Source organism: Bufo bufo, chromosome 4 (genome assembly GCF_905171765.1).
Source record: "Bufo bufo chromosome 4, aBufBuf1.1, whole genome shotgun sequence".
Taxonomy (NCBI): domain Eukaryota; kingdom Metazoa; phylum Chordata; class Amphibia; order Anura; family Bufonidae; genus Bufo; species Bufo bufo.
In genome coordinates, this window is record NC_053392.1 from 53,177,294 (window position 1) to 53,204,323 (window position 27,030).

General features: G+C 43.6%; 1 protein-coding gene across 2 annotated transcripts in view; it reads left to right on the plus strand.

Annotated features, from left to right (window-relative positions):
* LOC120997239 (cytochrome P450 2K1-like) overlaps nucleotides 1-25,354 on the plus strand; it is an 80,087-nt gene extending 54,733 nt beyond the window's left edge. Inside the window, exons 9-10 of one of the 2 annotated variants that reach the window (XM_040427242.1) lie at nucleotides 6,336-6,477; nucleotides 25,041-25,225. In XM_040427242.1, coding sequence (XP_040283176.1) covers nucleotides 6,336-6,477; nucleotides 25,041-25,219 — 321 coding nt within the window. In that variant the 3' untranslated portion in view covers nucleotides 25,220-25,225. Of the gene's footprint in view, nucleotides 1-6,335; nucleotides 6,478-25,040 lie in introns of both variants that reach the window. The other variant, XM_040427243.1, reaches the window with a different exon arrangement.
* Nucleotides 25,355-27,030: the final 1,676 nt, after the last annotated feature.

Genomic DNA, 27,030 nt, shown 5'->3' on the forward strand with positions numbered 1-27,030 from the left:
GATGGTGGGGGGAACCACAGGCCTTGAGCAGGATCTGGGGAGGGAGGAGAGCGGAGGAGCTTCCTGGCTGTAGCTTGTTGTATAAGCAGGCAGTGCAGCCAGGACAGACCTCCCCTCTCTGTATGATGTGTAGAGACAGGCCTCAACTATAGAATGTCAGCTGTACAGTGTTTGTTGGGAGTGGCCTATTATATGTAGGAGGGGCTTTTAATAATGGGCGGGGCTAAAAAATTGCCCACTTGACTGGATTTGCCCGTAGGACTAAGGCTGCCAGCCCTCCCCTGGTTCCTTGTCTGTAATCTGCTTGTGTCCTGTTTGCGATACATTCTGGAGGTCTGCCAGGCTCCCTGATTGTGACACAGGGAAAGTGCAGGAACACTAAGGGTCCATTCACACGTCCGCAAAATGGGTCTGCATCCATTCCGCAATTTTGTGGAACAGGTGCGGACCCATTCATTTTCAATGGGGCAGGAATGTGCTGTCCGCATCAGCATTTGCGGATCCGCATTTGCGGATCCGCACTTCCGTTCCGCAAAAAAATAGAACATGTCCTATTCATAGTCAGCAATTGCAGGCAAGAAAAGGCATTGCCGGCGATGTGCGGTCCGCAAAATTCAGAAAGCACATTGCAGGTGTCCTTGTTTTGCAGATCCGCAAAACACAAACGGACGTGTGAATGGACCCTTATTCTGCGTCAGTTTTGTTTATTTTTTCCTACATTTATTTATTACGACATCAGCCATAAACTATGATATATAATTAAAAAACAATAAGATGGAAGCCTTCATTATTCCAACTCCAACATGCAAACCAATATCATCAAGTCTGCACCCCTGAGGTATCAGTCGGAACCAAAGCTGAGTTCAGTTCAAAGTCTTAAAGTGGTTTTCCACTTTAAAAATCACTCGATCGACTTTGCAAATAAATGACTTCGACTCATCTGAACCCGTACATTGTAATGCTTTACAGAAATGGTTTACTATCAAATAACTTGCAGGAGATTGCAGGCAAGAACAGCAATAATATGCTTATTGTTCCCCACCTAACCAGCCAAACTCCATACCAGCAACAGGCCCTGATTAAAGGTGCATTAAAGGGGCAGAAATTAGCAATAAAGAAGGATTATACAGTATAGTCTAGATTATTAAAGGAGAGCCGCCAGATCCTCTATACTACACCACAAAGGAGAGCTGAAAGATCCCCTATACTACACCACACAGGAGAGCTGACAGATCCTCTATACTACACCACACAGGAGAGCCAACAGATCCTCTATACTACACCACACAGGAGAGCTGACAGATCCTCTATACTACACCACATAGGAGAGCTGACAGATCCCCTATACTACACCACACAGGAGAGCTGACAGATCCCCTATACTACACCACACAGGAGAGCTGACAGATCCTCTATACTACACCACACAGGAGAGCTGACAGATCCTCTATACTACACCACACAGGAGAGCCGACAGATCCTCTATACTACACCACACAGGAGAGCTGACAGATCCTCTATACTACACCACACAGGAGAGCTGACAGATCCTCTATACTACACCACACAAGAGAGCTGACAGATCCTCTATACTACACCACACAGGAGAGCTGACAGATCCTCTATACTACACCACACAGGAGAGGTGACAGATCCTCTATACTACACCACACAGGAGAGCTGACAGATCCTCTATACTACACCACACAGGAGAGCTGACAGATCCTCTATACTACACCACACAGGATAGCCAACAGATCCTTAATACTAAACGACACAGAAGAGATGACAAATCCTCTATTCTACACCACACAGGAGAGATGACAGATCCTCTATACTACACCACACAGGAGAGCTGACAGATCCTGTATACCACACCACACAGGAGAGCTGACAGATCCTCTATACTACACCACACAGGAGAGCTGACAGATCCTCTATACTACACTGCACAGGAGAGCTGACAGATCCTCTATACTACACCACACAGGAGAGCTGACAGATCCTCTATACTACACCACACAGGAGAGCTGACAGATCCTCTATACTACACCACACAGGAGAGCTGACAGATCCTCTATACTACACCACACAGCAGAGCTGACAGATCCTCTATACTACACCGCACAGGAGAGCTGACAGATCCTCTATACTACACCACACAGGAGAGCTGACAGATCCTCTATACTACACCACACAGGAGAGCTGACAGATCCTCTATACTACACCACACAGGAGAGGTGACAGATCCTCTATACTACACCACACAGGAGAGCTGACAGATCCTCTATACTACACCACACAGGAGAGCTGACAGATCCTCTATACTACACCACACAGGAGAGCTGACAGATCCTCCATACTACACCACACAGGAGAGCTGACAGATCCCCTATACTACACCACACAGGAGAGCTGACAGATCCTCTATACTACACCACACAGGAGAGCTGACAGATCCCCTATACTACACCACACAGGAGAGCTGACAGATCCTCTTTACTACACCACACAGGAGAGCTGATAGATCCTCTATACTACACCACACAGGAGAGCTGACAGATCCCCTATACTACACCACACAGGAGAGCTGACAGATCCGCTATACTACACCACACAGGAGAGCTGACAGATCCTCTATACTACACCACACAGGAGAGCTGACAGATCCTCTATACCACATCACACAGGAGAGCTGACAGATCCTCCATACTACACCACACAGGAGAGCTGACAGATCCTCTATACTACACCACACAGGAGAGCCAACAGATCCTCTATACTACACCACACAGGAGAGATGACAGATCCTCTATACTACACCACACAGGAGAGCTGACAGATCCTCTATACTACACCACACAGGAGAGCTGACAGATTCTCTATACTACACCACACAGGAGAGCTGACAGATCCTCTATACTACACCACACAGGAGAGCTGACAGATCCTCTATACTACACCACATAGGAGAGCTGACAGATCCTCTATACTACACCACACAGGAGAGCTGACAGATCCTCTATACTACACCACATAGGAGAGCTGACAGATCCTCTATACCACACCACACAGGAGAGCCGACAGATCCTCTATACTACACCACACAGGAGAGCTGATATATCCTCTATACTACACCACACAGGAGAGCTGACAGATCCTCTATACTACACCACACAGGAGAGCTGACAGATCCTCTATACTACACCACACAGGAGAGCTGACAGATCCTCTATACTACACCACATAGGAGAGCTGACAGATCCTCTATACTACACTACACAGGAGAGCTGACAGATCCTCTATACTACACCACACAGGAGAGCTGACAGATCCTCTATACTACACCACACAGGAGAGCTGACAGATCCTCTATACTACACCACATAGGAGAGCTGACAGATCCTCTATACTACACCACACAGGAGAGCTGACAGATCCTCTATACTACACCACATAGGAGAGCTGACAGATCCTCTATACTACACTACACAGGAGTACTGACAGATCCACTATACCACACATGCTTGTGGGAAAGAGGCCTTACAGAAACTAAGGCTACTTTCACACTTGCGTTCGGGGTTCCACTTGTGAGTTCCGTTTGAAGGGGCTCACAAGTGGCCCCGAACGCAACCGTCCAGCCCTAATGCATTCTCAGTGGACGCGGATCCGCTGAGAATGCATCAGTCTGCCAGCGTTCAGCCTCCACTCCGCTCAGCGAGCGGACACCTGAACGCTGCTTGCAGCGTTCGGGTGTCCGCCTGGCCGTGCAGAGGCAAGCGGAGCCGTCCAGACTTACAATGTAAGTCAATGGGGACGGATCCGCTTGAAGATGACACAATATGGCTCAATCTTCAAACGGATCCATCCCCCATTGACTTTCAATGTAAAGGGAATGTAAACATAAAGGGAATCAACTCGGTAAAGGAAGAGAGCATATTTAAAAGAAGAAAAACTACCACAAGAGGACACAGTTTTAAATTAGAGGGGCAAAGGTTTAAAAGTAATATAAGGAAGTATTACTTTACTGAGAGAGTAGAGGATGCATGGAATAGCCTTCCTGCAGAAGTGGTAGCTGCAAATACAGTGAAGGGGTTTAAGCATGCATGGGATAGGCATAAGGCCATCCTTTATATAAGATAGGGCGGGGGCTATCCATAGTATTCAGATATATTGGGCAGACTAGATGGGCCAAATGGTTCTTATCTGCCGACACATTCTATGTTTCTATGTTTCTATGTAAGTCTGGACGGATCCGTTCAGGCTACTTTCAGACTTAGTTTTTTTTTCAAACTATAATGCAGACGGATCCGTTCTGAACGGATACAAACGTCTGCATTATAGGAGCGGATCCGTCTGAGCAGACATCAGACGGACCCGCTCTGAACGCTAGTGTGAAAGTAGCCTTAGCCTACATTTACAAGCAAATGTATTTGGAGACTGCAGAGACTTTCAATTAAATACTAGTTAATTGTATTAGTAAACTGGCCTATCACAGCGTTCCACTTGGCAGGGGACTTTTTGCCAGAGTGTGCCCAGTGGCAGTTTGCTCACCCCTACTTCAGAGAGCGATGAAGCAGGATCCCCACCATCATGAGCGCCAGACTACTGCTTCCATCCTCTCCACCTCATTCCTCCCATGCAGGTCACTGCATAACCTTATGTGCCGTTGTATCATGGAAGTTGTTTTACTTGCAGATTTTGTTGATTGTTTTCATTATATATTTTTTCTATAACATTTACAGGGAGTGCAGAATTATTAGGCAAGTTGTATTTTTGAGGATTAATTTTATTATTGAACAACAACCATGTTCTCAATGAACCCAAAAAACTCATTAATATCAAAGCTGAATATTTTTGGAAGTAGTTTTTAGTTTGTTTCTAGTTTTAGATATTTTAGGGGGATATCTGTGTGTGCAGGTGACTATTACTGTGCATAATTATTAGGCAACTTAACAAAAAACAAATATATACCCATTTCAATTATTTATTTTTACCAGTGAAACCAATATAACATCTCAACATTCACAAATATACATTTCTGACATTCAAAAACAAAACAAAAACAAATCAGTGACCAATATAGCCACCTTTCTTTGCAAGGACACTCAAAAGCCTGCCATCCATGGATTCTGTCAGTGTTTTGATCTGTTCACCATCAACATTGCGTGCAGCAGCAACCACAGCCTCCCAGACACTGTTCAGAGAGGTGTACTGTTTTCCCTCCTTGTAAATCTCACATTTGATGATGGACCACAGGTTCTCAATGGGGTTCAGATCAGGTGAACAAGGAGGCCGTGTCATTAGATTTTCTTCTTTTATACCCTTTTTTGCCAGCCACGCTGTGGAGTACTTGGACACGTGTGATGGAGCATTGTCCTGCATGAAAATCATGTTTTTCTTGAAGGATGCAGACTTCTTCCTGTACCACTGCTTGAAGAAGGTGTCTTCCAGAAACTGGCAGTAGGACTGGGAGTTGAGCTTGACTCCATCCTCAACCCGAAAAGGCCCCACAAGCTCATCTTTGATGATACCAGCCCAAACCAGTACTCCACCTCCACCTTGCTGGCGTCTGAGTCGGGCTGGAGCTCTCTGCCCTTTACCAATCCAGCCACGGGCCCATCCATCTGGCCCATCAAGACTCACTCTCATTTCATCAGTCCATAAAACCTTAGAAAAATCAGTCTTGAGATATTTCTTGGCCCAGTCTTGACGTTTCAGCTTGTGTGTCTTGTTCAGTGGTGGTCGTCTTTCAGCCTTTCTTACCTTGGCCATGTCTCTGAGTATTGCACACCTTGTGCTTTTGGGCACTCCAGTGATGTTGTAGCTCTGAAATATGGCCAAACTGGTGGCAAGTGGCATCTTGGCAGCTGCACGCTTGCCTTTCTCAGTTCATGGGCAGTTATTTTGCGCCTTGGTTTTTCCACACGCTTCTTGTGACCCTGTTGACTATTTTGAATGAAACGCTTGATTGTTCGATGATCACGCTTCAGAAGCTTTGCAATTTTAAGAGTGCTGCATCCCTCTGCAAGATATCTCACTATTTTTGACTTTTCTGAGCCTGTCAAGTCCTTCTTTTGACCCATTTTGCCAAAGGAAAGGAAGTTGCCTAATATTTATGCACACCTAATATAGGGTGTTGATGTCATTAGACCACACCCCTTCTCATTACAGAGATGCACATCACCTAATATGCTTAATTGGTAGTAGGCTTTCGAGCCTATACAGCTTGGAGTAAGACAACATGCATAAAGAGGATGATGTGGTCAAAATACTAATTTGCCTAATAATTCTGCACGCAGTGTATATGTCATAACTGTTTTTTTCTCATCCAGGGCACTGCTGTTATCCCATTGCTGCATTCTGTACTCAGAGAAAAAACTTACTTTGAGAAACCCAATGAGTTTTATCCAGAACACTTTCTTGACCCTAAAGGAAATTTCACAAAGAATGAGGCCTTCATACCCTTCTCAATAGGTAATGTTTATATGGGAGCAACCACATCATGAAAGTCCAGATGACCACATCTCATTCAGCTTACAGTATCATTATTAAAAGGGTTTAAAATTTTGCATTGTATGGTTTCAACATTAACGTATAACAACTAGTGGCTGTTTAGTCCAACACGCATTTTCAATTTCCAGTATATACCATATTAGTGTCAGACTCCAAAGTTTTTTTGGTACTCTAAAGCAGTGTTTCTCAACCAGTGTGCCTCCAGCTGTTGCAAAACTACAACTCCCAGCATGCCCGCACAGCCAAAGGTGTTTTGCAACAGCTGGAGGCACACTGGTTGGGAAACACTGCTCTAAAGCAATATCAAGGTTCTCTAAAGCAACTATGACCAGATTAGATACTACTCTACAATTCTATCAATTTAGTATTGGCCAAAATTACTGTAGTCTCAATGAAAAATTTTAAAGAAATTGTGTAATGGTCTGACAATCAGCCTGGAGATTTCAATAGAACTTGGATGGACCTTATTTCCAAAATGTTTCCTAGTTGTCATCTTTTATCCAAAAAATACCAGTTTAGGTAGAAGTGGTGCGGTTTAGATTGCGTGACTTCAAACAAAAGTGTGATTTAGGAATTATTTTGTGCTTGTTGAGACTGTTTAAACAGATTGTCAGATGTGACATCACAGAATATGTCAGGGATAAATATCAATATGCAGCCCCAAATTCTTTCGTTGATCTACGTGTAGACTATTATTGCCATAACTTTTAGACTTGCAGGAAGAAGTAGCGACACTCCCTTTAATAGTGTTTGTGAATGGATTGGGCACAGCTGGTGATGTCCCTCACCATCTTTTGTCTACTGATGGTACTTAGTTTAGATTTTGGGAGCCAGAAGATGAGTCAAAGGTAAATGGACTAGAATTAAAGAGTGGCACACTGGAACACTGCAGTACCACAAGTTCCTGCATAGCCTAAACCTGAATAAATGAATACACATTCAAATACAGAGGTATTATAGGAGGAGGCTTCCTGCTGGAGAACGATGAGATGAGGCTCTACAGAGGCTGTGTCTGTGGTATAAACAATCGAACAATCCCTTAGGGGGACTAAAAATAAAAAAGGGTAAAAAAATATATATATATAAAAACCCCAAATGTATTAAAAATTTTAATGGCCTCTTTCTTAGTTTTACCTAAAAAAAATTTAATGAACAATAAAATAATTTAAACGGGTTGCCAAAGATGAAAACAGACCTGCAGACCCCCAGTAGGGATGATAGTTACCTGGTCACCACCACTGGATTCGATCTATGTGGCTCCTGGAACAGCACTTTTTCTCCACTCTGTGTCGTTATCAACATTAGTTAACAGGGAAGGGGCAGTGACGTGTCCCCCCCTCGTTGATGGATGTTGATGTTGGCGCACAGGGGAGCAGAAGTGCTGTTTGAGGAGCCACGCAGACTGTATCCAGTGCGAGGGTGACAACATGAGTATCATCAGCACTGCAGGTCTGCCATGTCTGGAGGTATTTTTTCATGTTGGCTACCCTTTTAAGTATTAAAATATAACAGACAAGAAATACAGTACTCAGAAACCATAAAATCTCTAAACTTAGTAAAGGAAAACACGTTCATGTCCCTTAGCCCATATAGCCAGCCTACATGTTTAGGACTTGCGTCCTTCCTAGTGATATGTGTTAAGCAAAGAAGTTTGCTGAATTTGTGGGAGGGGAGGGTCATTACAAGGCTACTTACATGCACCTGTGAGCCCAGGCTGGCTGATTACTAGGCTATTTATAGGCACCTGTGGGTCAAGACTGACGCCGATTCAGCTGATTTCACTACCTCTGGCTCAGCTCTAGGATACAGCAGCATGGGTGGAGGCTCCTTACGGCTGGGCGACGGCGGAATGTCTCAGAAGGGCGCTGGTATTCATGGTAGGATCGGAGGTGTTTGTACGGGACCCACGCTGCGGCCTGCGATATGTTAGCGCTCTGGGATACAGCAGAGTATGGGCGCTAAATGGTCAAACCATGGTTGTTTGTCTGGCTGTTCAGAGGCCTGGTGAGGCCATTGCATACAGTTATTGGGGTAGCATGTGCTTAGAGGGGGCATGGTTGTATGTTTTCTGATACCTGGTTTACATGCGGGACGCGTGTCTGCAGTTGGTTCAAGCTACGCGTGCTGGGTTTAAGTGATGGTAAATGTGGATCAATGGTCGCTGATTTAAAAAAAAAAAAAAAAACACCTGCAGCATCATGTGGAGGTTCAGTTGCGCCTGGGCAATGGCAGAAGGTGCCAGGCAAGTGCTGGCATTCACGGTAGGATTGGACTTGGTTACACGGTCCGTGACTTGTAGCGCTCTGGGGCAAAGGGGGTTGGGCTTCAATGGTCAAATGATCGTGGTTAGGATTGTTACCTTCAAAGCTACGTCCGTGTGTCTGCATTTACATTTTTGTCCTATACACCGTTCACTACTAGAGCTGCGTTCATACGTCCGCTGTTGCATTACATTAATACTCTGCTCACTTTCAGATTGCATTCATATGGCTGCTCTATACCATGCTCCTCATATTCATACACAGAGCTGTGCCCATAACATGTTTTTAGGCACCACTCACATCCAGAGCTGCATTCACCCACTTGTTCTTACATCAGGTGTTATACTCTGCTTCCACTTAAAGCTGCATTTCTTTTCATTGCTACATAATGGTTACTCAGTATTCTTACTAGGGCTATCAGCACACTGCTCTGATACTGCTCTTCCGATAAAGATAGCCGCTTTCTTTTCAGGCTTACGTTTTGATATCTGCTTAAAAAAAAAAAAAAAAAAAAGTGTGGGGTTTCTGTTACCTGTTTTACATGTGGGGGCACATCCGCAGTTAACGCCAGACATGCTAGGTGTGGGGGTTTGTATATCAGTGGTCTGTATATGGGTACTCAAGCAGATCGGTCTAGGTGCCTGTATTTGAGTTCTGATGCTCTTGTAGGGAAGTGTGTTTAATCTATAAACCGTATGTTATGGGCACGCATGTGTCAGCGGTTTTGTGCTAGGTCATAGGTGCACTATATGTTGATTAATTGGCGTTGCATCAGGGTTTACGTTCAAAACGCATTTATGTTTTCTTGGGTGATGGTGATGTCCATTTAAAAAAAAAAAAAAAAAAACCTACAGCATTATGTGGAGGTTTCATTCGCACCTGGGTAATGGCAGAAGGTGCCAGGCGAGTACTCGCATTCACAGTAGGATTGGACTTGGATACACCATGGGGGACTTGTAGCGCTCTGGGGCGAGGGGGGTGGGGCGCTAATGGTCGAATGATCATGGTTAGGTTCGTTACCTTCAAAAGCCACGTCCATGTGTCTGCATTAACAATGTTATACTCCATTTACTACTAGAGCTGCGTTTATGAGTTGCTGTTGCATCACATCAATACCCTGTCACTTCAGGTTGCATTCATACAGCTGCGTTATACCTTGCTCTTCATGCTCAGAGCTGGGCCCATACCATGTTTTTAGGCACTACTCACATCCAGAGCTGCGTTCACCCACCTGTTCTTACATCAGTTGCTGCATATTCGGCTTCCACTTAAAGCTGCATTTTTTTCGTTGCTACATCATGGTTACTGAGTATTTTCTCTAGGGCAGTCAGTGCACCGCTCTGATACCGTTCTCCCGATAAACATAGCTGCTTTCTTTCAGGTTTACGTTTCTTTCCTCACTGGTGGTTATGTTATAGGCCTACTTTTTCTGTTTCACGTCAGCAGAAAAAAAAAAAAAAAAGTGTCCTGTTCTTTAGTCCTGGTTCGCATTCACTCAGACTGGTCTCCTTTTACTTCTGGTTCGCATTCACTCAGACTGGTCTCCTTTTACTTCTGGTTCGCATTCACTCAGACTGGTCTCCTTTACTTCTGGTCCGCATTCACTCGGATTGGCCTCCTGCCCCAGTTCACCATGCAGTCCTCAGCGGTTAGTGGGCTAATAGGAGTAAGATTCCTACTATGTTTCACAAGTAGTTCATTTGTTTTCACGATAAGGGTCTTCTCTTAGCGAACTGTAATGCCTCTGGCGCTTTTCTCTCATCTGTTTATTCACGGTTGGTTTAATGTATTATTTAGGCACCTGGTTCGGTTCACTAACGTCGATGCATATCCCATCAGGTCTAGCTCACATTTTAATTACTTATCGTCACTGCAATGTCATCGAGTGCAGTCTTGGCTTCGGGAGCCTGATGATCTCTTCAGCCTCATGGCTCTGTGGGGCTTATGACCGATCTTCATGTTGTTAGGGGTACGATATGGTTATAAGCTTGTTAGTGTCCTAGGTTTATTGTCGAAGGGGGTCATGGTTATGCAAGTCCCCAAGTCATACTGGTGCTGCATAAGTGGATAAAAAAAAAAAAAAATATATATATATATATATATATATATATATATATATATATATATATATATTAAAAATAAATAATAATAATAAATCGCCATTTGTTTCGCATTCATGGCTACGCCATTAGAGTCTCTGACGCATTGCTTCTCCGTTTAAGTTTGACGCGCATGGCCCCGCCATTAGTGTCTCTTGCGCATGGCCCCGCCATTAGTGTCTCTTGCGCATGGCCCCGCCATTAGTGTCTCTTGCGCATGGCCCCGCCATTAGTGTCTCTTGCGCATGGCCCCGCCATTAGTGTCTCTTGCGCATGGCCCCGCCATTAGTGTCTCTTGCGCATGGCCCCGCCATTAGTGTCTTTTGCGCATGGCCCCGCCATTAGTGTCTTTTGCGCATGGCCCCGCCATTAGTGTCTTTTGCGCATGGCCCCGCCATTAGTGTCCCTTGCGCATGGCCCCTTTCGCGCTTGGTTCCACCATTAGTGTCTTTAGTCCCTCTAGCGCTTGGTTCCACCATTAGTGTCTTTAGTCCCTCTAGCGCTTGGTTCCACCATTAGTGTCTTTAGTCCCTCTAGCGCTTGGTTCCACCATTAGTGTCTTTAGTCCCTCTAGCGCTTGGTTCCGCCATTAGTCTCTCACGCATGTCTTCAGTTTACATTTTACTCACACAACTCCGCCATTCGAGGTTGGCTGCGTGGTCCCGCCACAGTATGTTCATGCCTTTTCTGCATTCAGGCCGCTCGCATGCCTCGGTCAGCTGTGGCTCGCGTTACAATTCTTCTCATGGTGGCTCGTAGGCGCGGCTTTGCCATTAGAACCTCACTCACATTATTGTTGTAGGTCGTTGGGTCTTCATTGTTTCTTTTCAAGCAGTCATCCCAAGCCTTCCTTTCGGACATCAACTTCTCCCGGGTTCGCATTTTCTCACATTTAATCTCTCGAGGTTCTTGAATTATAGACCTATTCTCCCAGGGAGATGACCCTGGGGTCTCACAATTCCGCTTCTCAAGGGGTTGTTAAAAAAAAAAAAAAAAAAAAGGGAAACAACTATACTATGGCATCAGGTTCGTCCACAGGGAGTCCGGTCACCACTACAGGTGATTACGAAGTCTGTCACGACTACAGACTAATAAGTCCTGTCACGACTACAGGCGATTTACGCAGTCTGTCACGACTACAGACTAATAAGTCCTGTCACGACTACAGGCGATTTACGCAGTCTGTCACGACTACAGACTAATAAGTCCTGTCACGACTACAAGCGATTTACGAAGTCTGTCACGTTTACTGACACGATAAGTCCTAGCACGACTACAGGCGCAGCATAGGTAGTCTATCATGACCTTAAGCTCGTCCTGTCATAGCAGTAGGCATTGTGTGTACATTATGTCTTCATTATAGGCACGCTTACTTCATCTTCAAACTCAGGCTGAGGGTGTTGGTGTTGCACCTTGTACCGGTCCATCTTCAAGTGAGAGGTACAACAATAAGGCGCAATATATATAGTCTGTCACGTCTACGGACACAAGTCCTATCACTATCACAGGCGCAGCATACATAGTTATCATGACTTTAAGCTTATTTCCTGTCACAACTGCTAGTATAGTGGGTATGTTTTTTCCTCAGTGCAGGCAACATTAGCTCGTTAATTTCAACCAGCCATGTATTCGTGCTTATGGTTCCCCAGGCCTGGTGAGTCTACACATTTCACTTGATCCATTACTAGAGTTAAACGGCATACGCCATCTTCTAACTTTTGGGTCCTTTATAAAATAATAATAATTAAAGCGGTCGCCTGGGGAATAAGTATAGGTGAAGTATTTGCCACCAGTAACAGTTGGTGTCCAAGCAGGACCCTTAGCGAATGGTTGGACTTCATTTAAGCCCTTCCATCAGATTCACCATTGTTGTTTCAGTCCGCAGCTCTCGGGATTCAGACCTCCTCGTAATATGTTCATATGTTTGTCAACATAGGAGTAAATCGTTCCTGATTACCGACCACTCTTTCAAAAGCATCAACTTTAGCTACCTTCAAGAACAATGTGCCGTCGCACGTGACAAAGAGGTAACGTATATAGAAGTCTCTGATATGTACGGTATTTTCCGCACCTTCATCGTGTAGTGTCTTTTGAGTGCAAAGCGGGTGTCGTAATGGTATGTATATGTTTTACTCTAAACTAAGGTCTACGCTTTTTGGCCACTTTAGGCTGCCCTACCGCAGCAGTTATGGCACAATTCTACTGCTTGTTGTAGATGGGTGTACCCATCCTATCTAACCCGTTCTGATAGCCGATCCGACCACAAGTGTTAAGCAAAGAAGTTTGCTGAATTTGTGGGAGGGGAGGGTCATTACAAGGCTACTTACATGCACCTGTGAGCCCAGGCTGGCTGGTTACTAGGCTATTTATAGGCACCTGTGGGTCAAGACTGACGCCGATTCAGCTGATTTCACCCACCCACCCACTCCATCTTACAGTCACTTCATACTAGGGTGGCCCACTTTAGGCTGCCCTACCGCAGCAGTTATGGCACAATTCTACTGCTTGTTGTAGATGGGTGTACCCATCCTATCTAACCCGTTCTGATAGCCGATCCGACCACAAATGTTTTTTATTTAGATAAATGTTGGGAGTTTTTATGGTTACTGCTACTGTTGAGCTATTTGCCATGAATCAGAATTTCCTCGCGCTTCGTGGTAACAAATAGTTATTTTCCTAAAATGTGTTACAAAGTGAAAGTAAGAAGCCCAGGAATGCGATATGACTTATAATGCAATGCAGCCAGACAATCAGCAGATAGCCATCCCCTGTGATGTCACAGCTCTATAAAAGTCTCTGCCATTTTATTGTGACCTGAGCATAGTGACAGACATGCCAAATGCTAGGGACAGTGGTTTATAAAGCTTTTAATTGTAGAATAATGGATAGTGGACAGTGCAGGGACAGTGTAGGGAGATCATAGGTAGAGTTTTTACACGCTGTGGTAAGAGCATAGGGAGACTGCAGGGACAGTGTAGGCTTTGTGTAATCTCTCTGTGCATCTTGTTCATCTGTTGCGCCATTCATTCTTAATCTGTTAGGTCAGACTTAGTCTCAACAGGTGGTCTAATATATCAGAATAACTCCCTGGATCAACAACCCATCTCTAGTAACTATAACCTATAATATTATTACACTCCAGAAATAGATCTAGACCCCTCTTTAACTCTTTTAGTGAATTCACCATCACCACCTCCTCAGGCAGAGAGTTCCATAGTATCACTGCTCTTTCTGTAAAGAATACTCTTCTATGTTTGTGTACAAACCTTCTTTCCTCTAAACGCAGAGGATGTCCCCTCGTCACAGTCCTGGGTATAAATAGATGATGGGAGAGATCTCTGTACTGACATATTTATACATAGTTATTAAATCTCCCCACAGTCGTCTTTTTTTAAGTGAATAACCCTATTTTTTTTATAATCTTTCTGGGTATTGTAGTCTACCCATTCCAGTTATTACTTTAGTTGCCCTTCTCTGAAGCCTCTCCAGCCCTACTACTGTATGTCTTCTATTGCTATTGCATTTAAAGTGAAAGTAATTTATTTCTGCATTTCTCAATATTGCATTTAAAATGTAAGGTCCTTTAATATTCAAAATTATAGTTATTGATTGTTATAGCATTTAAAGTAAAATGTCTGAGCCTAGTATTACCATGCCGCTGTTCGAGGATACAAAGATAGATAGAGTAGAAGTTGAAGAGCAAGGGAAACTGTCTGAGGTAGAAGAGTCTGATGCAGCATTAGTCTTGCCTCAAATAAATATAGCCCAAGCAGATGAACTAAGACGTTCATCACATGTCAGAAAACCGACCCCAAAGATGCTGGAAAATTTGGAGCAAGAAGCAGCACTGAAAGGAAAAAAGTTCGCCAGAATGTATGATAAGTGGAAATTATACGTTAAAGAAATTCGTAAAAAGCTGAAGCAAGAAAGTATAAAAGGGAACTTGAGTGATATAGTAGAGAAGGTAGAAGAATCTGAATCTTCTTTTACTACTGGGATCATTAGAGAGACACAACTGACAAATCTTCAGACTACCTTCAAATGTATGTTCAGTGGAGAGGATAACCACTCCATACACAAGTTAACACAACCAAAAAACTAGTGCATAACACACCACTATAGAGTAGTAAAAAATCAAGTTTTATTAATGTATCAATAAAAGATAGACATGATTTACAACATATGTCAATGAAAAAGCAGGGACTGAACACAGTCATATACCACCCTGCTATCAGCCCTATCACAGTGAAGATAATGAATATACCCCTAATGATCAATACAAGATAGAACCTATATCCTAATAGAGGTGATCAATCAGAGCAGTGTTGAAGTAATTATACAGTTTACAAATACAAGCGTGCCCCCTATAACTCCTCCTGAGGAAGCGAACTATACGCGAAACGCGCGTCGAGGAGCACCGCCGCCCTGGTGTCAGCCCCTTCCAATACTGGTATGTTGCCCTACCTATTAGTGCACCTCTTGGCTGTTAGACCTGTCTGTTTTGAGCCTTGGCAGTGTTGCCGTCATTTATAGAGGGCACGCTTGTATTTGTAAACTGTATAATTACTTCAACACTGCTCTGATTGATCACCTCTATTAGGATATAGGTTCCAATAACTTCCCCATACTTCCTATAAATCTCATATGGAAAACCTTCTGAACCGGGAGAGGAGTTCCTTGAACACACCCTAAGGGCATCCTCTAACTCCCGAAGGGAGATATCACTGTCAAGGGCCATCTTCTGTTCATCTTCTCTTTGACAATGTTATTATCGGATTGATAAATCTCTGAAAAATACTTCAGAAAATATAGCTTAATTTATTCCGGGTTCTGAATAATTAATCCCTGTGGTGTCTGGATCTTCAGTATTTATTTTTTTGGAAGCTGATATTATCGTTACTAACTATTTACCTGGTCATCCTGCTTTGGAAAAGTATTTTTGTCCCCTAAAAAAAAAAGTCTGCTGGGCCTTATTCAATAAAAAATCTGAGTTGCTTTTTGCATAGCCCATCTATTTTCCTTAGGCCTCATGCACACGGCCGTTGTGCAGCCGTTCCGTGCATTGGGGATGACAATTGCGGTCCCCAATGCACGGGCAACATCTGTGCAGCGGGCCGGACCCATTCAACTTCAATGGGTCCGTGGTATGTCCGCACTGCGAAAAAATATGACATGTCATATTTTTTGGTGGTGCGGAACCCCGGAAAGAAACACCATGGAAGCACTCTGTAGTGCTTCCGGTGTTCCGTTTCGTGACTCCGTTCCGCATCTCCGGAATTGCGGACCCATTCAATTCCGTGGATTGCCGACCCGGCTTTGGGAGCCGCAATACGTGCATAAGGCCTTAGACTACATCCACACAAACGTTGTTTGTTTCCGTGTCCGTTGCATTTTTTTTTGCGGATAGGATGTGGACCCATTCATTTCAATGGGTCCGCAAAAAATGCAGACAGCACACCGTGTGCTCTCCGCATCAGTATGTCAGTTCTGTAGCCCCACAAAAAAAAAATAGAACGTCTCCTATTCTTGTCCGTTTTAGGCATTTTTACAATGGATGTCATCCGTTTCTTTTTTTGCGGATCCGCAATTTGTTACTCCATTGAAAATTATACGCAATTTGGATGGGTACAAAAAGGAATACTTAAAGAGGTTGTCCGGTCCCAAAATCAAAAAAAAATTATGTGCTCCTAACACCCCTCACCATATATACATATGCCCCCAATATCTGTTTTTCATGAGCTTTCCTACACTCCTGGAAGACATCACATTATCCTGGCAGACCTCTTTACTTTCTTCCCTTCTTGTTTTGTTGAATACATAACTTTATTGATACACAAGCCAGGCTGCACTGCACAGTGATGAGTCACAGGCTGGCCACGCCCCCCACTCTGCTTTGCCTGCAGCAGCTACTCCATCTATAACTCCTGTGTTCATCTTTCTACATCCAGACATGAATCTACTAGGGTTGAGCGAACCCGAACTGTAAAATTCAGGTTCGTACCGATCTTTAGGATTTTTTGACCCCGAACCCAAACCCGAACATTTCTGTAAAAGTTCAGGTTCGGATTCAGTGTTCGGCGATTTCTTAGCGCTTTTTGAAAGGCTGCAGAGCAGCCAATCAACAAGCTTTTAACGTTATGCCCCTAGAAGCCATCATAGCCATGCCTACTAATGGCTTTGCGATTGGTCAGTGCAGCATGTGACCCAGCCTCTATATAAGCTGGAGTCATGTAGCGCTGCACGTCACTCTGATCTTACTAGTGTAGGGAGAGGATGCTGCAGCTGTGAGGAAGAGAATAGGAGAAAATCTTTAATCAGAACTCCAATTGAACTCGATCTACATAGACTTAGTTTTGTGGATGCAGTGCACAATCTTTATACCCTGCCCTGAGCCCAGTGACACAGAAAAATAACTTTTATCCATCTGTTAGTTAGGTGGGCGGTGGCGGCCATTTTATGCAAGCTCAGTGCACCAGCACTGCATCTGTGCTTTTGTGACATTCAAATCTAAGCTTGAAATACTGCAATAATAATCAGTTGTTGTTTTTTAAAACACCCTTTTTTGGCAATATCCTACATCTGGTGCCTTTGCAGCATTAGTCAGTGTGCAATTTAAGCTAGAAATACAGCTATAATTTTCTGGGTTTTAAAAAACACCCTTTTTGGGCAAAGAACACAATTTTACAGCCCTTGCTGCATCTGAATGTGTGAAATTCAAGCATTATATACTGCTGTCATATTCTGTTAGTAAAAAAAAACGCCCTTCTTGAGCAAAATACTTAAAATTGCAGCCTTTGCTGCATCTGTCATTTTAAGATGCACCCTTTACATACTGTTGTTCTATTCTGCTATAAAAAAAAACACCCATTTGGGCAAAAAAATAAATTTTTCAGCCTTTGCTGCATATGTCATTGTGAGATACACCCTTTAGATACGATGGTTCTATTCTGCTATTGCTGTTGTAGGGAGAGGACGTGGTCGATCTGTGCCAGCTACACGCACAAGTGAAACCCCTTTCAAAGGTACGAGTAGGCGACAGAACCTGCAGCGGTATTTGGTCGGGCCGAATGCGTCTCTACGAATGGTGAGGCCTGAACAAGTACAGGCGATAGTAGATTGGGTTGCTAACAGTGGATCCAGTTCCTTCACATTATCTCCCACCTAGTCTCCTGCTAAAAGACCACAGTTGGCACCTGCAGCCGATGTCCATCAGTCTTTCACCTCACCCCCTTGCAAATCAGCCAAGCAGTCTGAGCCCCAAGTCATGCAGCAGTCTCTTCTGCTTTTTGATGACTCTGTTAGCAGGGTTTCCCAGGGCCATCCACCTAGTCCTGCCCGAGAAGTGGAAGAGATTGAGTTCACCGATGCCCAACCACATATGTTTCAAGATGACTACATGAAAGGACCATCGCAGCACGTCTCGGATGATGACGAAACACAGGTGCCAACTGCTGTGGCTTTCGAAAGTGTGCAGACCGACAAGGAGGGCAGGGGTGAAGACTGGGTGGAAGATGATGTGGAGGACGATGAGGTCCTCGACCCCACATGGAATCAAGGTCATGCGAGTGACCTGTGTAGTTCTTAGGAAGAGGCGGTGGTTGCACAGAGACACCAGCAGAGCAGAAGAGGGAGCAGGGTGCAAAAGCGGAGCTGCTGTCCCCCTAGACATTACGCCTGCTACTGCCCACCGCAGCAAGAAACAGAGCACACCAAAGCCAGCTCCAAGGAGTTCCCTGGCGTGGCAGTTCTTCAGACAATGTGATCACAACAAGACACGAGTGGTTTGCGCGCTGTGCAATCAGAGCCCGAAGCGAGGCATAAACATTCTCAACCTGAGCACAACCTGCATGACCAGGCATTTAAGTACAAAGCACCTGCTGCAGTGGAGTAGACACCTCAAAAACCAAGAAAGGTCTCTGGCTTCTCCTGCTTCCTCTTCTGCTGCAGTCTTGGCCTATTCATCCACCTCTGGAGTGACAGTGCGACCTGCCACACCACAAACAGAGGATCTGACAGCAACAATGGTCTGCCCCCTTCAACTTCTGGGTCTCCAAATTGGGCACATGGCCTGAGCTTGCCCTTTACGCCTTGAAGGTGCTGGCCTGCCCTTCAGCCAGTGTATTATCTGAACGTGTGTTTAGCATGGCAGGGGGCATTATCACAGACAAGCGCAGCCGCCTGTCCACAGCCAATGTGGGCAAGATCACGTTCAATAAAATGAACCAGGCATGGATCCCACGGGACTTGTCTGTACCTTGAGCACAATAGACATGTATACCGGCATTACCCAGCCATTGTTATACTACAGCGCAATTGTTCATTGTTGTATTTTTGATATTTCCCACTCTTTTGTGGTGTACCCTAATAAATAAAAAAAATATTAAAACCAAAAACCAGTGTTGGCTACCTCGTCCTCCTCCACCGCCGCTTTCACCTTCACCCCTACGTCCACCGCTTCCTCAAACTCCTACTCCATATGGACCTCCACTTCATAAATCAAGTTTTTATTTTTTATTTGTATGTATTTTATTTTATTTTATGTCACTTCACTAATTGGTCTGTTACATTTTAGGGTGAAATTCAGCAATTTTTGGGTGTGATATACCACTGCTATACCATCTTGGATTGCAAGATGAAAAACAACATGGGTTTACTTCAGGGAGATCATGTCAAACAAATCTTATAGACTTTTTTGACTGGGTGAATAAAATAATAGACGGTGGAGGTGCAGTAGACATCGCATATCTAGATTTTAGTAAGGCTTTTGACACTGTCCCACATAGAAGACTTATCAATAAACTGCAGTCATTGAGCATGGACTCCCATATTGTTGAGTGGATTAGGCAGTGGCTGAGTGACAGACAACAGAGGGTTGTAGTCAATGGAGAACATTCAAAACAAGGTAATGTTACCAGTGGGGTTCCACAGGGATCTGTACTGGGACCGATTTTGTTTAATATCTTCATAAGTGATATTGCAAAAGGCCTCGCTGGTAAGGTTTGTATTTTTGCTGATGACACAAAGATATGTAACAGGGTTGATGTTCCTGGAGGGAAACGCCAAATGGAAAAGGATTTAGGAAAACTAGAAGAATGGTCAGAACTCTGGAAACTGAAATTTAATGTGGATAGGTGCAAGATAATGCACCTGGGGCGTAAAAACCCAAGGGCAGAATATAGAATATTTGACACAGTCCTGACCTCAGTATCTGAGGAAAGGGATTTAGGAGTAATTATTTCAGAAGACTTAAAGGTGGGAAGACAATGTAATAGAGCAGCACGAAATGCCAGCAGAATGCTTGGATGTATAGGGAGAGGTATAAGCAGTAGAAAGAGTGAAGTGCTTATGCCGCTGTACAGAACACTGGTGAGACCTCACTTGGAGTATTGTGCGCAGTACTGGAGGCCATATCTCCAGAAGGATATAGATACTCTAGAGAGAGTTCAGAGAAGAGCTACTAAACTAGTACATGGATTGCAGGATAAAACTTACCAGGAAAGGTTAAAGGACCTTAATATGTATAGCTTGGAAGAAAGAAGAGACAGAGGGGATATGATAGAAACTTTTAAATACATAAAGGGAATCAACTCGGTAAAGGAAGAGAGCATATTTAAAAGAAGAAAAACTACCACAAGAGGACACAGTTTTAAATTAGAGGGGCAAAGGTTTAAAAGTAATATAAGGAAGTATTACTTTACTGAGAGAGTAGTGGATGCATGGAATAGCCTTCCTGCAGAAGTGGTAGCTGCAAATACAGTGAAGGGGTTTAAGCATGCATGGGATAGGCATAAGGCCATCCTTCATATAAGATAGGGCCAGGGGCTATTCATAGGATTCAGATATATTGGGCAGACTAGATGGGCCAAATGGTTCTTATCTGCCGACACATTCTATGTTTCTATGTTAGTAGACAGGTTAAAAAATGCACTAATTTGTCTGTTAAATTTTCAGATGAAATTCACCAATTTTTGGGTGTGATATACCACTGTTATACCTAGTAGATAGGTAAAAAAAAAAAACAACACTAATTTGTCTGTTACATTTTAGGGTGAAATTTAGCAATTTTTGGCTGTGATATACCACTCCTATTCTTAGTAGACAGGTAAAAAAAAATTACTAATTTGTCTGTTACATTTTCGGGTCAAATTCACAAATTTTTGGGTGTGATATACCACTGCTATACCTAGTAGACAGGTAAAAAAAATCACTAATTTGTCTGTTACATTTTTGGGTGAAATTAACCAATTTTTGGCTGTGATAGACCCCTGCTCTACCTAGTAAACAGGTTAATAAATTTCACTATTTTTTCTGTTACATTCTTGAGTTGACATTTTACAATTTTTGCCGTGAATAAACCTCTGCTCTGCATAGGTGACATGGACCGAAATTTTCTAAAATAATCTGTTCCATTGGTGGGTGACAATAACCCATTTCTGGCAATGAAAAACCCCCGTTCTGCATAGGTGACAGGGACTTAAATTTCTAAAATTCGTCTTTAATTGGCCCTTTTATTCGATCCTTCTGCTTTAATAATTTGTCCCACATTTCCGCTTCATCACATTGCAGCCATTGACCTCCCTTGGATGAGGTCTCCCTTTCTCAAGCTCCCTCTTCGGTGTTGAACCCTGATCAACATGGTAGGTTCAGAAAAGAACATCGAAAGTTGATAGAGAAGATATTCAAATGGAAGGTGGACGTCACAGGAACGTGCAACCAGGCAGAAGTTATCTAGAAACAACAAAGCGGCACCAGGGCCTTTCCTGTCTAACGTTTCCAAATCCTAAATACCCCAGTGACATTACCTATAATTTTTTATTAATCATTCCAATAACAGGGCATCTTAAGAGTCCTGTATTGGTATTTATCGTCACTACCTCCCTAAGTCGGGAGTGGGTAATTGCCGCGCGCCCTCTCCTTAATTTGGAAGCTTATGCTTCAATACTTTGTTCCACATTTCCGCTCGATTACATTTAATTTCATCCATTGACCTCCCTTAGATGTGGTATCCCTTTCTCAGGCTCCCTCTCCGGCCTGGAACCCTGATTCCCCGCCACCCGTGATCACCATGGTAGGCGCAGAAAAGAACATCGAAAGTTGGATCGTGGACATCACGGGGACGTGCGACATGGTGGGGCAGTATGTTTGCACACGCCTACACGAACTGACTGATGGTTCTGCCCCTGCAACTTCTAGGTACATCGCACCCCTGCCTCAATCAGATTTTTGGGGGGGCAACTGGTATATCACACCAGTTGCAATTAGTTGTTCCAATGGTGTTTGTCTGTCTGTATAGCTGCGGTATCTCAGCAGAACCGCACACAAATGCTGCACAATACAAATGCACTATATAGAAATTATATTATAGGTATATCACACCCCTGCCTCAATCAGATTTTTTGGGGGGCAACTGGTATATCACACTAGTTTCAATTAGTTGTTTCAATAGCGTTTGTCCCTCTGTATAGCTGCAGTATCGCAGCAGAAACGGACACAACTGCTGCACAATACAATTGCACTATAATATACTTTCTATGTTAGAAATTATTATAAGTATATTACACCCATCAGTATGTCACACCTATCAATAGCACACCTATACCAGTCTTTAAAAGGACTTTTGTGGCCCTATTAGCTAGCGTTTAGTGTCTCTATACTCTCTCACAGTCTGTCTCTGCTCAACCCAGCAACCTCTCCCTACACTGGCAAAAAACAGAATGTAAAATGGCGGCCAGATCGGGTTTATTTATAGGGTAGGGGGTGTGTCCATGTGCTGAAACATCTCAATTGGCTTTCCTGCCCCACCTGATGGATGTGTCATGGGTCAAAGTTTGGCACAATGCAAAGAATATAGCGCCGGCGGACATCGCCGTATGTTTGCCTATTCGGCGAACAGCGAACGAGCAAAGTTCCCCGCGAAACGACCGCTTGGCGAACCGCAAGGCCATCCCTAGTGACCAGTCTCTTGATGATGCAGAGAGACATGACTACTATCTCGTGTAACCTTGATGTTAGACAGTGGCAGCTCATGCGTGACACCTGCCGTTTGCTCAGGCCCTTTGAGGATGCTACTTTATTTGTCAGTTTCCAGGACTACAGGATGAATGACATCATTCCACTCCTTCACATCCTAGAGGCGATGCTGATAAATCTGACTGGCAAGGGAACATAAGACGTGGTGCCTACATCTCACGGCCACCTGAGCACTATGGAGGCTGATCTGGCACAAGAGAAGGATGAGGAGGAAGACCTAAACATCCAGGAATTCTATACAGAACTAGGTAGTTTATCTGACCAAGCGACAGGAGAGGAGCATGAGGAGCTAGAGGGCAATTACGAAGAAGATGCAGATGACCCCGACAGACCATGGTAGTATGCAGTGGAGATAGAGACACGGAGTCCCTCCAAGTCCTTGCGCAAATGGCCAGATGCATGCTGAGTTGCTTGAGTAGTGACAGCCTCATTATCACCATTTGGCAGAGGGATGACAACTGCCTCTCCACAATGTTATACCCTTTCTACCGGTCCAAAATGGGGGCCTTTTTTTACACTTTCACCAGTCTGTTGCAGGGCCACTAGCAGGAGTGGGTCCAAAACACAGAAGACATGCAAATATTTTCATCACATGTTATCTCTGTTTTGGATCCATTCCATGTTTTTGCCTTACCAATACTGAGCAAATACTGATGCAAAAAACTGACCAAATACAGACCGTGTGATAGAGGCCATTAAAGTCCTGCATACAGGACTTCTTTTCCATCTGAATTTAGCTGATTTCAGAGGCAAATGGCCAAAACTTCGGCAAATTGAGCATGAGGCCTCTATCACACGGTCAGTATTTTGCACCAGGATTTGATCATGATTAGGAAGCCAAAAGCAGGAGTGGATCCAAAACAGAAGACTTGGAAATATTACCATCACTTATATCTCTGTTTTGGACACACTCCTGTTTCTGCCTTACCAATACTGATTAAATGCTGACCAAATACTGACGGTTTGAAGGCGGATGCTCAAACTATAGGATCTGCTTTGGGGGACCTTTTTTTCTGACGGATCAGAAGAATGGAAAAATAAATAGTGATATAAACACAGCCTTACTGCTAACACCCTCCCCACTGTCATGGGGCCACTAGTTGAATCTTGGGCCACTGCACAGTTAAGTCCATGCCGATAAATTAGAGCTGATGCTAACATTGATATGTAAGGCTGAGTTCACACTTCCGTTATTTGGTCAATTATTCCCATTACATATTTGGAGCAAATTTAGGAGCAAAGCCTATTCACTGATTAGGTATGATAAATAGATCTGCACCTGCTCATTGGGTTTGACCCGCACCTGCTTTGGGCTGACAATAACTCATGAGATTAACTGACCAAATAATTGAAGTGTGAACTTTGCCTAATAGTGACACACAGTCATTCTGCAGCTAACAGAAGGGATTCAAAAGCATGTGTTTGCACTGCTACAACATGGATTAAAAGAACCCTTTCTCCACTACTTTATTGGCGTTGCCTCCATGTCCTTATATTGTTCCACTAAAGAGTCATTGGGACACCTTCAGGGGTGCACAGTTTTTTGTTTTGTTTTGCTTCACTGAAGAATGCTGTATGTTTTTTTTTTAGCTAGGGGTTATCTAGGAATGTTGGTGGCCTTTATGATAATGTGCACGTCCATATCTGTGACCTGCCTGTCATTCTGATGCACAGTGACTGTTTCGCTACCTCAAAGGACAAGCTATGCATGTTGCTGCACTGCACAGTGATGTTCACCATGATTCATTCTCCCTAAAGTTTAACTGCAGGCTAGGATAGACCTGATTTAACGTGCTTTGTGATGAATGAATTCGTAACGATTCTAACGAATCAAATTTTTGTGAAAAATTCGTCAAAGTCACCGAATTCAATTTTTGAAAACTTTGCTCATCTCTAGTTGCTGCCAAAATCTCATTTAGTTGTTCCTTGCCTATTGAATGACCCAAAAGTGTTTACAGCCTGCTGTCACCATCCATTTATGATCCGGTACAATGTTGAGTCATTGCAATGAGAGTGTGTAAATTTAAGCTCCTGGGTCCCAATGCTAAATCTGTAACAGAGCACCATATCTTATTTTCGCCAAATTTTATTCTCAAATTTTTAATCTTTCATGCTTTTTTTTCGTTCCTTCTAGGTAAACGTAGCTGTGCTGGGGAAACCTTGGCTAAAATGGAGCTCTTCCTGTTCTTCACAACACTATTACAAAATTTCACTTTCCATGCACCGCCTGGAGCCAAATTGGACCTTGAACCTGCACTGGGGTTTACAAGTGGCCCCCAAACCTATGAGATCTGTGCCATATCTCGCACATAGACAACATTGCCATGAGATATGTTGTATGTCATCATAATTCTTTGCTTTATCTATATTGTCTACATGTGGCATGAATTTAAGTGGAATCTATTGCTCTGTCATTTCTGGCTGGAGAAAGGCTAACTACTATGTAATTGGATTACTAAGAGATTTCTGTCATAAAGCTCTAACCCTGGGTTCACACCTGAGCGTTTCTAAGCGTTTTTTATGCGCATTTTTTTGCATTGGTAAACGCGCGTTTGACGCACGTTTGTTTGATTGACAGCCGTGTCCTATAACCACAAACGCGCGACAAAACGCCCCAAAGAAGCTCAAGTACTTGTTTGAGCGTCGGGCGTTTTACAGCGCGATCGTACGCGCTGTAAAACGCCCAGGTGTGAACCATTCCCATAGGGAAGCATTGGTTTCTCCTTGTTGTGCGTTTTACAACGCGTAGGAACGCGCTGTAAAACGCTCAGGTGTGAACTGAGGGTTAATCTCCTGCCTAGATAAAGAGTCAAATGATAATATTTTGTCTATTGTGAGCTTACTGCATTCTGGGGTATTGCTGAGTTCAATGTATAAATTGTATACAAGAACCTCCTAAGCTCCCCCTAGTGGTGGCTTCAGACAGATAGCACTTTATAACTTTACTATATTTCAATAGTTACAGAATGATAATACTTCTTACCATTATAAGGATATATTAATGTAGATTTTTAGACCTACAGTGTGTCCACCCTTAAATTTTCTTACGTTTTGTTAATGACTCCAATATAGCACAACACAAATTCAATACAGTATCACAATATATTTCCAAAATTCTCAACAGGTTAAAACTCACAGCCCAACCCCTGCATAGTGTAATACTGTGTGGTAAAGTACTGGAGGAGGTGTATATCTCATCCAGAATGCTCAGGTGGGTAAGGTAGAAAGAATCCAGAAAGCTGCTGTGTTGTTTCAGCAAAGCATAGTTTACGGTGGCACTACAATCCAGAACTGTGTTACATAGCATCATAAATCAATATAACTCTGTGCAATCCCGGCACTGCTGGGAGGTCAGGACGGGAGCTGCTTCATACTCACACTGTGAGTCCAGAGTGTGGAACTCGCTCATTTGAAAGGGGCCTAAGCCTCATCTACCAAGTTACTAAGAACATGAGTGAGGAAACCTGATGTATAACTAAGGTCCAGGTAGGCAGTTTTTTTTTTTGCCATGGATTCACTAAACCTGAATGACTCTATCTTGTCTTATAGAAAATAAAGCATTATTTGGGCTTTAAAACTGTTGAATTCAGTGAAATCTGTCATTGCAGACCCACCTACAAGTACAGGTCACTACAGTGGCTACCCAGATAACAGACATCTCCAGAGTGTGACAAAATCTTCTTTTTTTTTTTTCAAGGCTGGTTCTCTGACACCGTACATCTTGGGATATGTTGAGCCAAGAACATAATAGAAGGAAGGACACATCTGTATTTAGATAAAGATTCACGCCTAATAAATGTAATGGCACCAGAGAGGCACAGCTTTCTTTTCTTTTTTGGAAAAAGAGAAAATGTACTTTTTTTTTTCCCAAAGGAGCACTGCCTGGCCTCTCCATGGGGAGAAATAAAATATTTGATGCAGGCAAGGAATTGCACCACTATGGACATATGGTCAAAAGTCCAAATGATGGGAATTGCTCACACAGAGCTAGAGGCAGCCGAGCTTCGCTAGCATGGCACATTTTGAGCCTGCGCCCCCAGAATCAGCGGACTCGCCAGTTTCAAAGCTAACCACCATAGAAGCAGATCTGGCCCTACCAGTTTTTTGGGAAGTTTTGGCTATAA